The 15,875-nt window shown below is 38.2% G+C and overlaps 1 protein-coding gene across 1 annotated transcript; it reads left to right on the top strand.

Annotated features, from left to right (window-relative positions):
• Positions 1 to 3,733: 3,733 nt before the first annotated feature.
• prkd4 (protein kinase D4) lies at positions 3,734 to 15,819 on the top strand (the record flags this gene model as incomplete). The annotated part of the gene is made up of 17 exons (XM_083907347.1): positions 3,734 to 3,877; positions 6,069 to 6,207; positions 6,303 to 6,434; positions 7,362 to 7,516; positions 7,602 to 7,797; positions 7,956 to 8,039; positions 8,878 to 9,076; positions 9,195 to 9,318; positions 10,254 to 10,331; positions 10,558 to 10,674; positions 10,997 to 11,069; positions 11,970 to 12,076; positions 12,159 to 12,320; positions 13,049 to 13,147; positions 13,231 to 13,498; positions 15,464 to 15,549; positions 15,673 to 15,819. The coding sequence occupies exons 3-17, from the start codon at positions 6,329 to 6,331 to the stop codon at positions 15,817 to 15,819; spliced, it is 2,001 nt and encodes a 666-aa protein (XP_083763473.1). The 5' UTR covers positions 3,734 to 3,877; positions 6,069 to 6,207; positions 6,303 to 6,328.
• Positions 15,820 to 15,875: the final 56 nt, after the last annotated feature.

Here is a 15,875-nt window from a genome sequence, read left to right as displayed (position 1 = left end):
AAAGTCTAGAAACTGAACATATGTGGGAGTAGTCACAGCAGCGTATTTGAAGGATATAATCAGTCTCTCGCCGTCTGTTTGGGTCTAATCTGACGAACGCTTTAGTCCAGTTACCTCACGATATAATCTACACTCGGCATCTGATCAAAAATTTCAGCGGTTTATTCAACTCAGTCCTTTAAACCTTTCCTGTTTCCAGTCAATGGAAAAGACTATCTAGACTCTTTTTGTCCGAACAAAAGGAAATACACTCCAGCCTTAAATTGCAGTTACACACGTCGACCACTAGATGGTACATTGCGTTGTCTTAGTTTATAAGTGTATATTCAAAATGCTGTGGTTATTTATTCTGTGTTATTGTTGTTATTGTTAGGCCGTGTACAGCGAGGGTTTGAGGAAAAACACTGAAAACAATAAGTTCGTAACTATCTTTGTTTGCGGTTTTGTTTACGTTAATTTCGTGGGATTTTTCCTGTTTCCCCGTTGTCGAGTCGTCGTCACTTTGTACAAAACAATCATCGGTCGCAATCAAACATCGGCAGATATCTGACCGATCGTCCTCCATGAAGTGAATTTTCTTTTCCGTTACGAGTCCGAATGTTTTTGATTAAATGTCGATCGTACGGATGTGTTAGCATTTTCTTTTTTTGTGTGTGTTTTGCGCTATGAAAGTATCAGGAGATAAAACTCCACCAAAATGAGACTACACAAAGAATGTACGCGTCTTTCGGTTTGTTTTATCAGGTCGTTGAAGAAAATGCGACTTTTTTCCTCACGAGCGAACGCGAGAAAGTCGACCCGAGTGACTTTGAAGAAGAATCTGCAGGTAAATAAACTAAAGTCGCTTTTGCCGAGTCTAAAAAAAAAAGTGCTTCTGATTGTGCTTGAACGTGATTATGTCGCAGGTTAGCGATCGTAACGAAGGACGAGGAAGTGTCAGGAAAGCGGGAGAGGAAGTCGTGGAAAGTGCGTTTTAAGTTAAAGGAACTGGAAAAGTGTCGTTGGCGAGCGAATAATGTACATAATGATCCGCGTCGTAGCGTTTTTATACGTACGTTTCCTGTAAATGTCGCATTCACACACACACACGAGATCACAACACAAGTGTAAGAAGGAAAAGTTGGCTTTGTCGTTGAAGGTCTGTAATAAAACAAATACACACAATATTGTTCATTCTGTTCTGGTTGTTTTCAAAGTTAAAAAACACAGTTTAGATTAGAAACGATAATAAAAGTTGCTGCAGTTGTAAATATTTAATCTAGGAACAACGTTTCTCTCTGTTGTACAAATATATGGTGATGAATATTAAAGCTGCAACTCATTCTACGATCATAATCTTTATTTTGCTCCATAAAAACGGTGATAAATGTTGAATGACGTCCAAAAACCAAAGACTTTCAATTTAGTAAGTATTTGCATTTAAAGCCACAGTATGTAACTTTCACCCCCGGTTCAGTGTTGTCTGTTTTTTTCTCTGTGTAGCAGGTTTTCGATCGTCCGTCACGACATCCCCACGCTGCGCACAGGAAGTGATTTACTTGGCGGCAACTGCAACTGTGCGAGGAAAGAAAAACTGAGGACTGCAAACTAAAAAAAACGCAAAAGAAGTTTCCACAAACGGTTTGAGTGAAGATTTGTGTCGATATTGTCGCGCAACACTTGAACCACAAAATCAAAATACATCAAATTACAAAATAAAAGCGTTGAAAGTTATTGTTAGTTTTATTTATTTGAAAAAAACACTTTTTGTTTGCGATGATCGGAAATTGAATCGCTTGCTCTTGAGTTTTTTTGCGTTTGCGCGCCAAACTAGTTTTCCTTGCGCTCCCTGGCCTTTTGTTTGAAGCCCTGACTGTGGGCGTGGCCTAAGGAAGCTACCTGCTGATTGGCTAGAGTCGTTATCTCAGATAACCTGACAAACGTTAGGTACTGACAATTATTTTCATTAAGCAAAAAAAGTGTATTTTCAAATAAGTCAAATAGAATAACTTTGATTATGTTTGTGTTTTGATACAAATCTAACTTTGACCGGATAAACGCTTCCTGTCCCCGCCCGCAAATCTGATCTTAAATTATTCGAGTTCAGAGCTTTTATTCTGAAAAAAAAAGAACACTGCTGTACAGAAAATAGTAAAATTCACCAGAAGTTACGTACTGCAGCTTTAAAAAAAGAAAAAGCTGAAATCACAGTTTAAGTTGGTGGGAAAAATAATTAGTTGATAACCAAAATTGTTTGTTTTCCAGGTTACTGAAGGTGAGTTGCAGCCCTAATGACCACATGTGCTCAGAGCTGTGTGTGTGTGTGTTTAACTGTTAATGTCAGCTTCCATATTCCTGATGACCGTACGAAGGCTCTTATTGTGAAGGAGTGTGTTTTATCAGAGGTTGAATAAATAAACAGAAATTCCACTTTTCAAACGCAGCGAGTCTCATTTTGTCGTCGTGTGACGTCAGGTTTGTTTGATGATAACTGGGTTTGGACAAGATCAGAAATGAAGTGTGTGTGTCTGTGTGTGTGTGTGTGGTGGGCGTTAACCGTGTGATGCACAAATCTTTTTTTTTCAACTTCCTGTCAGTCGAGTTCCCCCCGACGGAGGAAACCAGAGTCTCCAGAGCTGCTGCTGCTGCTGCTGTTGGACTGATGATCAACGCTTTTAAGAAACCGCAGCTGCAAAAGTAAGACGAGGAACATGAAATAACTAAGATTTAATATAATGAAGTGGTTTGTATTCATTTGAAACATTAATATGAACTAAAATCAACCCGTAATCTGCTATTTTCTTGTATTTGTATTACACACATCATGTATTACATATTTACTTTAGTAAAGAGTTAAGATGACCCGTATAGTAGTTAATTTGGATTATTTACAATTATATATCATTGTAAATCCAAATTTCTTTTACAAAATTGGGTAAAATTAGTGTCTCATAACTTGATTTGATGTAATTAAGTGGTTTCTTTAAAAAAAAAGAAAAAAAAAAGTGCTTTTATTCATGTGAAATATATTAATATGAACTATATATGTATGTATATGTGTCTATGTGTGTACGTGTATATGTGTGTACATGCATGTATACATCTATAGGTATATCTATATAGAAATATAGTGTACTACATGTTTACTGAAGAAATCCTTTGTAAGTAAAGTATCAAAGTGATAATCTGCACATATATATCTGTTAATAGTTAATTATTGACTATATATAATTGTAAATTCAGATTTCACATACAAAATAGTGTAAAATTAGCTTTTAGGAACCGCAGTAACATGAGTAACATGAAATAAAAACAGATGCATTCTCACTTTATCGTCAACTAATGTCATATAACTTGATTTAATCTCATGAAGTGGTTTCCTTTTTTCACAAATCTGTGCTTTCATTCATTTGAAACGTACCCTAATCCTAATTATAGACTATATTTTATTGTAAATTCAGATTTCACGCACAAATTGGGTAAAACTGGACGTTAACTCATGAAGAAACTGGTTCATCTGCTTGTTTTAAAGTGATAAATACAGGTCGAGTTTTTGCTTCCTGTAAGGCTTCAGTGTATCTTTAAATCAAATTAATCCACTAATAATCCCAATCTACAGGCTCATAACAGTCAGAATTGATGTTTACGTCCACAGAACGTTATTTAAAAAGGTTCCACGTTGTCTTTTTCGTCTGTTTTAATAACTCCTCTGTCCTCACAGGCCGTGAGAGCATCTCTAATGTCTGCAGCAGCGTCTCCGTCCAGTCCCTCAGGCCTGACGGCTCAGGCCGTGGTTCGCTTCCAGCTGGGTCTGTTCAGGGAGGTGGTTCGAATCCCCGCCGAGAACCTGAGCTACCGCTACGCTAAGAGGCTAGCTGCTGAGGTCATCGAGCGCAAGGTGAGAGATCAACTAGGGAGGGGTTTATATTAGCGTTAGCTTTAAAGGAGCATTCCACTGATTTTTACACTTTGACTTTGGAATTTAAAATATTCTGAGGCTATAAATTTGCAGAAATGGTTAAGTTGAACACTAATTGAGTTGCATTAACCCTTATTGTGCAAAGCCAGATTTTTAATCTGCTTATATTAATCTGGAGGTTAGCCCTCGCTGACTGAAGTGTGTAAAACCACACGTTCCTTCTTCCTGCAACCAAACCCCAGAGAGAATATCAGCGTTTTTCGCTCACGCGTGGACACAGGGGGCTTTCTGGTCCTCTGCTGCCCCGTGTGGTCAGTTTGTGTCACTGAGATGAATGTGAGCGAAGTATTTCGAGCGCCTAATTTTAAAAAATGAATCACATTAGAAGATTGTGATGCGAGACGGACGTGGGTCAACGACTACAACGGCTCTGTGTGCTGTGATGTTAATGTGTATATATGTATGTATATATATGTGTATATATGTATGTATATATATGTGTGTGTATATATGTATGTATATATATGTGTATATATATATGTATGTATATATATGTGTGTATATATATGTGTATATATATATGTATGTATATATATGTGTATATATATATATATGTGTGTGTATATATATATATGTGTGTGTATATATATATATGTGTATATATGTATGTATATATGTGTGTGTATATATATATATGTGTATATATGTATGTATATATATGTGTGTATATATATATATGTATGTATATATATATGTATATATATATATGTGTGTATATATGTATATGTGTGTATAAATATATATGTATATATGTGTGTATATATATGTGTGTATATGTATATATATGTATGTATATGTATATATATGTATGTATATGTGTATATATGTATGTATGTATGTATGTATATATATATGTATATATATATATATGTGTGTATATATGTATATGTGTGTATAAATATATATGTATATATGTGTGTATATATATGTGTGTATATGTATATATATGTATGTATATGTGTATATATGTATGTATGTGTATATATGTGTGTATGTGTATATATGTGTGTATGTATATATATATGTGTGTATGTATGTATATATGTATGTATGTATATATTTATGTGTATATATACGTATATATATATTGTTCCATTGAGAATAATCTGTGTGTGTTAACCCTTCACACAATCCCACGAGGAAAGTTACTCATTAGAAGTGTCTGTCTGTGCTGACAGGAAGTGGACTTAAAGGTTATCTCCTACTGTGTAGGCTACTGCAGATTCACCATCATCATCATCATCATCATCACACTGTGGTTTATATTGTCACGTATCATCATCATCATCGTCACACTCAGATTGTCAGATTATGGACAGTAGTGTCTGATAATCCCTTCATCAGAACAAACAGTAAAAACACTGTTGGTCAGGTTGAAAAGTGTCGAGTGCAGAATGAGGACAGAGAAGAGAGCAGGTGTTTGAAGCTGTGTGTGTGTGTGTGTGTGTGTGTGTGTGTGTGTGTGTGTGTGTGTGTGTGTGTGTGTGTGTGTGTGTGTGTGTGTGTGTGTGTGTCTCTGTGTGTGTGTGGTCGAAGAGAGAGCAGCAAACTTTCCGACCACAGCCTCTCCCTTAGCTACACACACACACACACAGGTGTTTGTCCACCTGTTCTTCTGAGGACATTAGTTCATTTGGACATTTTAAACTAAACTGAAAGTCTGTTTATTTTAATCCTTAACCCTTAACTGAACCGCAGTTCAAATCCTATGAAAGCCTTGAACTTTCATAGGAGCAGGTTTTCGGTCTCCATGACGACGACTGGTCCTAACGAGGTCAGTGTTTCTGATAGAAAAAAAAGGGTCCTAAAGAGGCGACAAATACAAACACACACACACACGGTTTGAGTTTGATGTGTTTCCAGGCAGCAGGTCAGCATCATGAGAACAATGTCAGGATCACATACACTCAAACATCACTATTTACGCATTAAAACACTAAAATATTAACACCTTACAAATAAAAAAACATCTATTTTATAATATTTAATACATAATGTTATATTTTTGGCTGCTCCACACAACTTTAAAGGGCTTTTTGTGGGATTAAGGCCTGGTTTTATGGTACAGTCCCCACAAAGACTGCATAACCAGCATGTGTGTGTGTTCCAGGCCCCTGACTGCAGCGTTGTGGGCACCGGTGAGAAGCTCCTCCTCTTCCGTCATCAGCCGGCCTCCGAGCAGCTGCTGCAGCGTCTGAGGGACGGCGACGCTCTGCAGGACGGAGACTTCATCGAGGTCATCGTCGCAGGTCAGAGGTCAACGCTGTACGCTTTCTTCAGGGTTTGACTTTCTCTCGTGGAAAACGGTTCGTTTAAACACTTTTTTTTTATTGCGTCGTCTCAGGCTCAGCCTCAGTGACAGAGGTGAGGATGCGTCCTCACTCTCTGGTCGTCCACTCGTACAGAACGCCCACGTTCTGTCACCACTGTGGAGAAATGCTGTGGGGGCTCGTCAGGCAGGGGCTCAAATGTGATGGTAAAGAGGAAAATAATGTGTTCTGTGTTGTTGTTTCACATACTTTATACCCGTGTAAACAAAGGAAGTAAAAGAATACAAGAAAACTGCATGAACTCTGAGATTAAAGTCAGAAAGTCTGAATTTTGAGATTATAGTCAGAAAGTCGGAATTCTGAGATTAAAGTCAGAAAATTGGAATTTTGAGATTAAAGTCAGAAAATTTGAATTTTGAGATTAAAGTCAGAAAATTGGAATCTGAGATTAAAGTCAGAAAATTGGAATTTTGAGATTAAAGTCAGAAAATTGGAATTCTGAGATTAAAGTCAGAAAGTTTGAATTCTCGGATTAAAGTCAGAAAGTTTGAATTCTCGGATTAAAGTCAGAAACTCAGATTTATGAGATTAAAGTCAGAAAGTTGGAATTATTAGATTAAAGTCAGAAAGTCAGACTTCTGAGATTAAAGTCAGAAAGTTGGAATTCTGAGATTAAAGTCACAAGTCGGAATTCTAAGATTAAAGTCAGAATTCTGAGATTAGTCAGAAAATTGGAACTCTGAGATTAAAGTCACATAGTCGGAATTCTGAGATTAAAGTAAGAAAGTTGCTATTCTGAGATTAAAGTCAGAAAATTGGAATTCTGAGATTAAAGTCAGAGTCAGATAGCTTTATTAATCCCTGTGGGAAAATGGGTTGTTAGATTTTCTGATGCAGAATTAAATAACACTTAAATAAGTAACTGGATGAAGATTACACAATATTAAAACCATATTATGAAAAATGAGAAATTGCACATGGATTACTGTAAGTGTTTGTAATATATACATTAATCTGAACAATAATCCCACGTCACTGCTTTTACATGTACTTTCTGCCGTCAAATCTCTTAAATTTTATTGTATATTTTCTGGTCATCATCGTCCTGAAGTGACTGATCTGATCTGCTCCAGGTTGCGGGTTAGATTTCCACAAACGCTGTGCCTTCCTGTTGCCAAACGACTGCAGTCGAGCTCGTCGTCAGGTCAGCACCAGCTTCTCTCTGTTTCCTCCGCGACGACCGCGAGCTCTGTCGCTGTCCAACCAGGCGGGAGGAAGTCTGGAGGAGGTGAGAGGACACACCACGAGAACTTATATATTCAACATGGTTTAACGATCACAACGTAGAAAACTTCCCCTCTCTGCGTCCTCAGATCAGCATGACCAAGCCCTCGTCCAGACCCGTGTCGTGGGCGGAGCCTCCGGTGTGGCTGGGCGTGGGCCGCGGCGACAGGAACAGACCTCAGGTTCCTCACACCTTCCACATCCACAGCTACACCAAACCCACGGTGTGTCAGCTCTGTCAGAGGCTGCTCAAAGGCCTCTTCAGGCAGGGGCTGCAGTGCTCAGGTCAGAAATATGTTTTATTATTATTATTATTGTGAATGAAAGAGCAGCAAGTGTTGTTTCTTTTGTGATATCATGATAATGAGCAGACTTTAAGTTGAGTTTTGGACCATAAATATCATAAATAACATGTTGTGTCCTTGTGTTCGTGCTGTGCTCAGACTGCAGGTTTAACTGTCATCAGCGCTGTAAATCCTCTGTGTCCAGAGACTGTCCAGGAGAGAGGAGAGGTGTCAACGGCAGAGGTCAGCTCGTCTTTACTCGACTTTACTTCACGCTAAATATTAAAGGTGCATTACGTGATAAATCTAAAGCGACTAAAGGCCGTAAAATCCTCCTAATGTGTCACAGAGACTCAGGAATAATGTTCATATAACAAACTGAACTCACCAACAACAACAGTACAGACAAAATATTTGCATTTTTGCAGACTGCAAATCATGTTTATGTTTTGAAATCATGTTTTGGCGTCATGTGGCGCCACCTACCGCCGTCTACCAATCATTGCAGTCAGTAGAGTCTCAGCTGCCGAGCAACCACGGGTTGCCAGTTACGTCAGAAAACCAAACCTAAAAGACCTCTGTGTTTTGAATTTGAACGTAGTAACTGTTTTTGGCCACATTCTTACATATGGCACCTTTAATAAAAATCATCTGTTTTCATTGATGAGGGGAATGAAAACAGACCCAGTCCTTCTTACCTGTTCTTACATAAATATCCTTAAAGGGTCAAAACGAGCAATAAAAATCACTCAAAATCACCTTTTCTTTTATTCACGAGGCTAATCTGTCTATAATCTGTCAGATTAAACCTAAACCAAAACGAATGTGTATGAAATAAACATTTTAGATGACATTTATCTTATTCTACAGACTGAAGAAAACTTCTTTAAAATGTGTTTTTCAAAATAAAAGTCAGGATTATTCCAAAATAAATTGACAAAAAATCTGAATAATCCCAATTAGATGTTTATTCAAAATCGTTCAGCCCTACTTATAATTACTGATGTACTTATATCATTTATATATTATATTATACCATAAGTCAAACAAATTTCACGCGCTGATGTCACTGATTTCCCAGAATCCTCAGCAGCCGGTTACAGCGTCCTGGTGAACGCGGAGGACGACGATTCAGAGCTGAGCACGATGACGTCCCTGGAGGACGAGGACGAAGACGACGATGAAGACGACGACGATGAAGAAGACATGTCCACTGACGGAGACTCGCTCGCAGAGACGAAGAACAACGACGATGACGAGCAACAGCGCGAGCCAATGAGGTCAGAGCAGGAGCGATGATGTCATTGATGATGTCACCGCTGTACAACAACACTGTGGTCTGTGGGACAGTCGTGGTTCAAACTGACTTTTTAATGTCAGATTATATTTTGTGGACAGTCCGTGTTTCAGCAGCAACATCCCACTGATGAGACTCGTCCAATCAGTGCATCACACCAAGAGGCGAGGGGGCGGAGTCCTGAGAGAGGGATGGCTGCTGCATCACACCAACACTGACCCACTGGTGAGACACACACACACACACACACACACACACACTGAATAGTTGAGTTCCCCTTTTTAGGGCAAAATAAATGTGTTCTGTATTGTTGTTTCCCATCCTTAATACACGTGTGAAAAAAAAAGTCAGAAAGTTGGAATTCTGAGATTAAAGTCAAAAAGTCAGAATTCTGAGATTAAAGTCAGAGAGTTGGAATTCTGAGATGGAATTCTGACATTAAAGTCAGAATTCTGAGAGGAAAGTTGGAATACTGAGATTAAAGTCAGAGAGTTAGAATTCTGAGATTTAAGTCTGAAAGTTGGAATTCTGAGATTTAAGTTAAAAAGTCGGAATTCTGAGATTAAAGTCAGAAAGTTGGAATTCTGAGAACTAAGTCAGAAAGTTGGAATTCTGAGATGGAATTCTGACATTAAATTCAGAATTCTGAGAGGAAAGTTGGAATACTGAGATTAAAGTCAGAGAGTTAGAATTCTGAGATTTAAGTCTGAAAGTTGGAATTCTGAGATTTAAGTTGGAAAGTTGGAATTCTGAGATTAAGGTCAGAGAGTTGGAATTCTGAGATTAAAGTCAAAAAGTCGGAATTCTGAAAGTTGGAATTCTGAGATTAAGGTCAGAGAGTTGGAATCTGAGATTAAAGTCAAAAAGTCGGAATTCTGAGATTTAAGTCTGAAAGTTGGAATTCTGAGATTAAGGTCACAGAGTTGGAATTCTGAGATTAAAGTCAAAAAGTCGGAATTCTGAGATTAAAGTCAGAGAGTTGGAATTCTAAGATTAAAATCAAAAAAATCTGAATTCTGAGAGAAAAGTTGGAATACTGAAATTAAAGTCAGAAAGTTGGAATTCTGAGATTTAAGTTAGAATATTTTAATGTAGAATATGAGTTAATTCTGACCTTCTATTGTCTGTTTGTTGTTGTTTTTGTTGTTTTCTTGTCTCAGAGGAAACGTCATTACTGGATCGTGGACTGGAAAAGCATCACTCTGTACCAGAACGACAGCAGCAACAAGTATTACAAGGTAAATAAATGTATTTAACAAACAAACAAACAAACACACAAACAAACACACAACGATGTACAGTGAAAAGAAATCTAATAAATCTGTTTTTTATAGTAAAGTCTAATACAAACAAAACCTTTAGTTTAATCCTAATCCCTGTTAATCTGCATCTTTCTTCTGATGAAAGTTACATTTAAGGTAAAAAAAATAAAATAAATGAACCCTCCTCCTCCTCCTCCTGCAGGAGATCCCTCTGTGTGAGGTGCTGCAGGTGCGAGGCTCCGCCCACCTCTGCGTACCCGTGTTGCCGGGCAACCGCGGTCACTCCTTTGAGGTGGTGACGTCATCGCTGGTGTTCTGTGTGTCAGACGACGACGGAGGAGGAGGAGGAGGAGGAGGAGGAGGAGGAGGAGGAGGAGCGTCACTGTGGGAGAACGCCATCCGCCAGGGTCTGATGCCTGTGGAGAGCAACGCAGGAGCAGGAGGAGGAGGTTAAATAAATAAATCTGTTTCCTGTTTGGTGGATTAATATTGATATTTTATTTTCCAAAATAAGAGTCTCTGTGTTTCTGTTTCAGATTCACGTTCACACACAGACGGTCTGGTAAGTGTCTGGTGTTTTTCTGTTGTTTTCTTTCGTTTTTATTTGTGTTTGTTTACGTGTGTTTGTGTTGTTTTTGCAGGACATCAGCTCTGTGTATCAGATCTTCACAGACGAGGTTCTGGGCTCAGGACAGTTTGGAGTCGTGTACAGAGGTGAGAGAATATCGCAGATCACTGGAATTCTGAAAGCCACAATAATTATTTGTATTTGTTGCCAAAAACGGGAAAAAGTTTACATTTTTTAGCCTGTTTTTGGACAATGAGACAAAAACTCATTTTTAAATGTGTTTTATACTGTTTAAATTTCAAATTGAGCAAACTCTGGTGTTCATGTACAACTACAGTGTTTTTTTCTAAATACATTTTTTGTTTTTCTTCATTTTAAATTGTTCATACACTATTTTAACGTGCAGGAAGTTGTAAATTTTTCTGTAAAAATGGGCAAAATCACCTTTTTATGGATAAAAGAAGCAAAAATGTCATTTTGAGGCTCAGTTATGGAATTTAAAAAAAAAAAAAGTGTTTTTCTGGTGTTGCCCTTTGTAGACGCTCCCTGCCCTCTTACGTTTCTCAGCTCTTTTTGATGAAAACTGTCATCGCTCGTCGTCTACGTTACTTTGATTCAAAAATATGTTTGACATGTGTTTCAGCGATGTTGCTTTTAAATGTTATCGATCACAGAAATTTGAATCTGTGAATAGTTTTACTTAACTTTACTTAAGTCGCAACTTTCAGGTCACGTAATTCGCGTTCGATGGAAAAATCAAAACTGGACGAAACGGGAAACGACACTCGTTATCTGTTTATTTTTAAATTTTTCAATTTGAGTGCAATATCGGAAATCGGGGAAAAACAAGTGATTATCTGTTTTTTTTAATATTATTTTTAAAATCAAATTATAAGTCATGTTTTTTTGTTTTCTCATTTTTTAGTTTTATTTTGAAAAACAAATGGTCTAATACACAGATTATACAGGCCTGGTTTTAAATGAACTTTATTTTGAAAAATAAAACTTTTATTGCGTTAAATAAATGTTTCTGTGTTCACGTTCAGGGACTCACAGGAAGTCGGGTCGAGCCGTCGCCATCAAAGTCATCGACAAAACGCGTTTCCCCACCAAACAAGAAGAACAGCTGAGGAACGAGGCCTCCATCTTACAGGTCAGATTAGAGATGACCGGTGTGTTTTTACTGGATTATTCTGACTGAATAATCTGACGTTTGTGTGTTTTTGCTCGTCCAGGCTCTGTGTCACCCCGGCGTGGTTCTGTTGGAGGGAATGTTCGAGACGCTGCAGCACGTCTTCGTGGTCATGGAGAAGCTTCACGGAGACATGCTGGAGATGATTCTGTCCAGTGAGAAAGGACGACTCCCTGAACGCATCACGCGCTTCATCGTCACGCAGGTGTTTGTGAACGCACGGGAAAAAATAACACAAATTAATATATGAAAAAAATAATTCACATTGTAAACATAAACCAAAGCATGAAAAAATAATAACAATAAACCATACCATACATAATTAATTAATTAATTAATTATTATAAATAATAGTTCATAATAATAATAAAAAATGTTTTTTAAAATCCATTAATAATTAATTAATTGATTATTTATTTATTTAGTGAATGAATTATTTAATGAATTAATTAATAAAAATGTTTATCAATTAATTAATTAATTAAATGAATAAATAAATAAATAAATAATGAATTGATTTAATTTAATTTAATTAAACAATAATAAAAAAAAATTAACTCAACTTAAGAACTCATTAATATAATATTTTTATATTGTTTTATTTATATATTAACCTCTAAAGCTAAAGGACAAAGTACTTTCTGCATTAAAAAATAAATAATAAAAATAAAATCTCAGCATGAGCCCGTTCTTAAGCAGATTGTTCTTTTTTTTCACTTTTTATGACCTAGTTTTATGTTTTTGTGTCATGCCCAGTTTTAGCCACACGGGGGCAACGGTCCACAACGACAATACTTCAAAACCAAATTGAATTGTAGAAAGACAGAACCGGTCGTGGAATAAATAGCAAATTTTGAGATTTTAGTGATTTTTATTTTTTGACTTCTGTATTTTTCTGTGGTAAATATTAAAAATGTGTTTGTTTTGCGTCAGATCCTGGAGGCGCTGCGTTACCTTCACCTGAAACACATCGCTCACTGTGACCTCAAACCTGAGAACGTTCTCCTGACCTCGGCCGACGCGTTCCCTCAGGTGACCTTTGATTCTTCTTCTTTTATTTTGAAAAGTTTCCATTTTGAAAACATTCGTCTCACTTTGTCTCGTCGTCGTCTCAGGTCAAACTCTGCGACTTCGGCTTCGCCCGCATCATCGGCGAGAAGTCGTTCCGGCGCTCGGTGGTGGGCACGCCGGCGTACCTGGCGCCCGAGGTGATCAGCAGCAGCGGCTACAACCGCTCTCTGGACATGTGGTCGGTGGGCGTGATCACGTACGTCAGCCTGAGCGGGACGTTCCCCTTCAACGAGGACGAGGACATCAAGCAGCAGATCACCAACGCTGCGTTCATGTACCCGAGGCAAACCTGGGCTAACGTCTCACTGCAGGGTCACCACCTTTATGTTCTTTATGACCTTTATGACGGTGCATTCAGGGTCACCATCTTTACACTCTTTATGACCTTTATGACGGTGCATTCAGGGTCACCACCTTTATGCTCTTTATGACCTTTATGACAGTGCATTCAGGGTCACCACCTTTATGCTCTTTATGACGGTGCATTCAGGGTCACGACCTTTATGCTCTTTATGACGGTGCATTCAGGGTCACCACCTTTATGCTCTTTATGACGGTGCATTCAGGGTCACCACCTTTATGCTCTTTATGACGGTGCATTCAGGGTCACGACCTTTATGCTCTTTATGACGGTGCATTCAGGGTCACGACCTTTATGCTCTTTATGAGGGTGCATTCAGGGTCACGACCTTTATGCTCTTTATGACGATGCATTCAGGGTCACCACCTTTATGCTCTTTTTGCTCTTTATGACGGTGCATTCAGGGTCACCACCTTTATGCTCTTTATGACGGTGCATTCAGGGTCACCACCTTTATGCTCTTTATGACGGTGCATTCAGGGTCACCACCTTTATGCTCTTTATGACGGTGCATTCAGGGTCACGACCTTTATGCTCTCTATGCTCTTTATGACGGTGCATTCAGTGTCACGACCTTTATGCTCTTTATGACGGTGCATTCAGGGTCACCACTTTTATGCTCTTTATGACGGTGCATTCAAGGTCACCACCTTTATGCTCTTTATGACGGTGCATTCAGGGTCATGACCTTTATGCTCTTTATGCTCTTTATGACGGTGCATTCAGGGTCATGACCTTTACGCTCTTTATGTTTTTTATGACGGTGCATTCAGGGTCACCACCTTTACCTCTTTATGACCTTTATGACGGTGCATTCAGGGTCATGACCTTTATGCTCTTTATGACGGTGCATTCAGGGTCACCACCTTTACCTCTTTATGACCTTTATGACGGTGCATTCAGGGTCACCACCTTTATGCTCTTTATGACTGTGCATTCAGGGTCATGACCTTTATGCTCTTTATGCTCTTTATGACGGTGCATTCAGGGTCATGACCTTTATGCTCTTTATGCTCTTTATGACGGTGCATTCAGGGTCACGACCTTTACCTCTTTATGACCTTTATGACGGTGCATTCAGGGTCACCACCTTTATGCTCTTTATGCTCTTTATGACGGTGCATTCAGGGTCACCACCTTTACCTCTTTATGACCTTTATGACGGTGCATTCAGGGACGCCACCAACCGTTTGATTAGAAACCATTTGGTTTATTGTAGAAACACAGAAGCTCAAACAAAAACCAAATTGTTTTAATTTGAAAGACAAACATCACTTCCTGTTAAGAAAACCCTCCTAAATGTCACACACTGAACCTTTAATGAATCAAATGAGTGGATTTTATTTATTTTTATGCAAAGACACAACCATATTTGTGGGTGTCCTTGAATGCATCAACTGTATGATTGTTTTTTTAAGTGTCGTCTTTATTTTACGACTTTAAATCCATTAATTTTGCTTTAATTTTTCCATTTTGATTCTTTTCTTAATGGCAAAAAAATTCAAAAATATTATTTGATGTGTAAAATATTGAGAAAAATCGTTTTAAAAACGTTAAATCTACTTTTTATTCTTCTTTAAACCACATTAATTTAGCTTTACTTTTTCAATTTTGATTCACTTTTAATGACAAATTTTTTTGTTTTAAACTTTAAATACCCTGTTTATTCTTTTTTTAAACTCTGACATTAAATTTACTTTTTCCCATTTTTATTATTTTTTTAATGATACAATCGTATAGAATATATAAAAAATATATTGAATAAAATAAAATATAAAAATATTGAATATTTAATGTGTTAAATATTGAGAACACTATCGTTCAAACAAGTCTTTCTGTTTTCTATAGTTTTCCACCTCCTGATCTTTTAAAAACACGTTGAGTAAATGTTTGTTTGTTTGTTTGTTTGTCTGCAGCCGTGAGTCTGATCAACAACCTCCTGCAGGTGTCGCTGAGGAGACGCTTCAGTGTGGGCAAAGCTCTGGCTCATCCGTGGCTGCAGGTCGGACGTCTATATAACGTTTATTTTCACTTGAGAATTTGCTCATATTTAAGTGGATTAAATGTCCGTCTTCTTGGCTCCGCCTCCTCTCTCCTTGGCCCCGCCTCCTCTTCCTCGCTGCAGGACTTCCAGCTGTGGTGTGACCTGCGTGACTTTGAACAGAGGACGGGTCGCAGGTATCTGACGCACCTCGCCGACGAAGAGCGCTGGACGCGCTACGCCCGCGACAACGGCCTGGACCTCCCGTCTCACCTCTGCTGGAACACATGACCTCTGCACTGGGGTCAAAGGTCACACTCTTTTTTTTTTACTGCATTACTGCGTAT

This window comes from Microchirus variegatus (assembly GCF_963457635.1).
Source record: "Microchirus variegatus genome assembly, chromosome: 2".
NCBI lineage: Eukaryota > Metazoa > Chordata > Actinopteri > Pleuronectiformes > Soleidae > Microchirus > Microchirus variegatus.
Note: the sequence above shows the minus strand (reverse complement) of the source record. Positions and strands in the feature narration are given on the sequence as shown.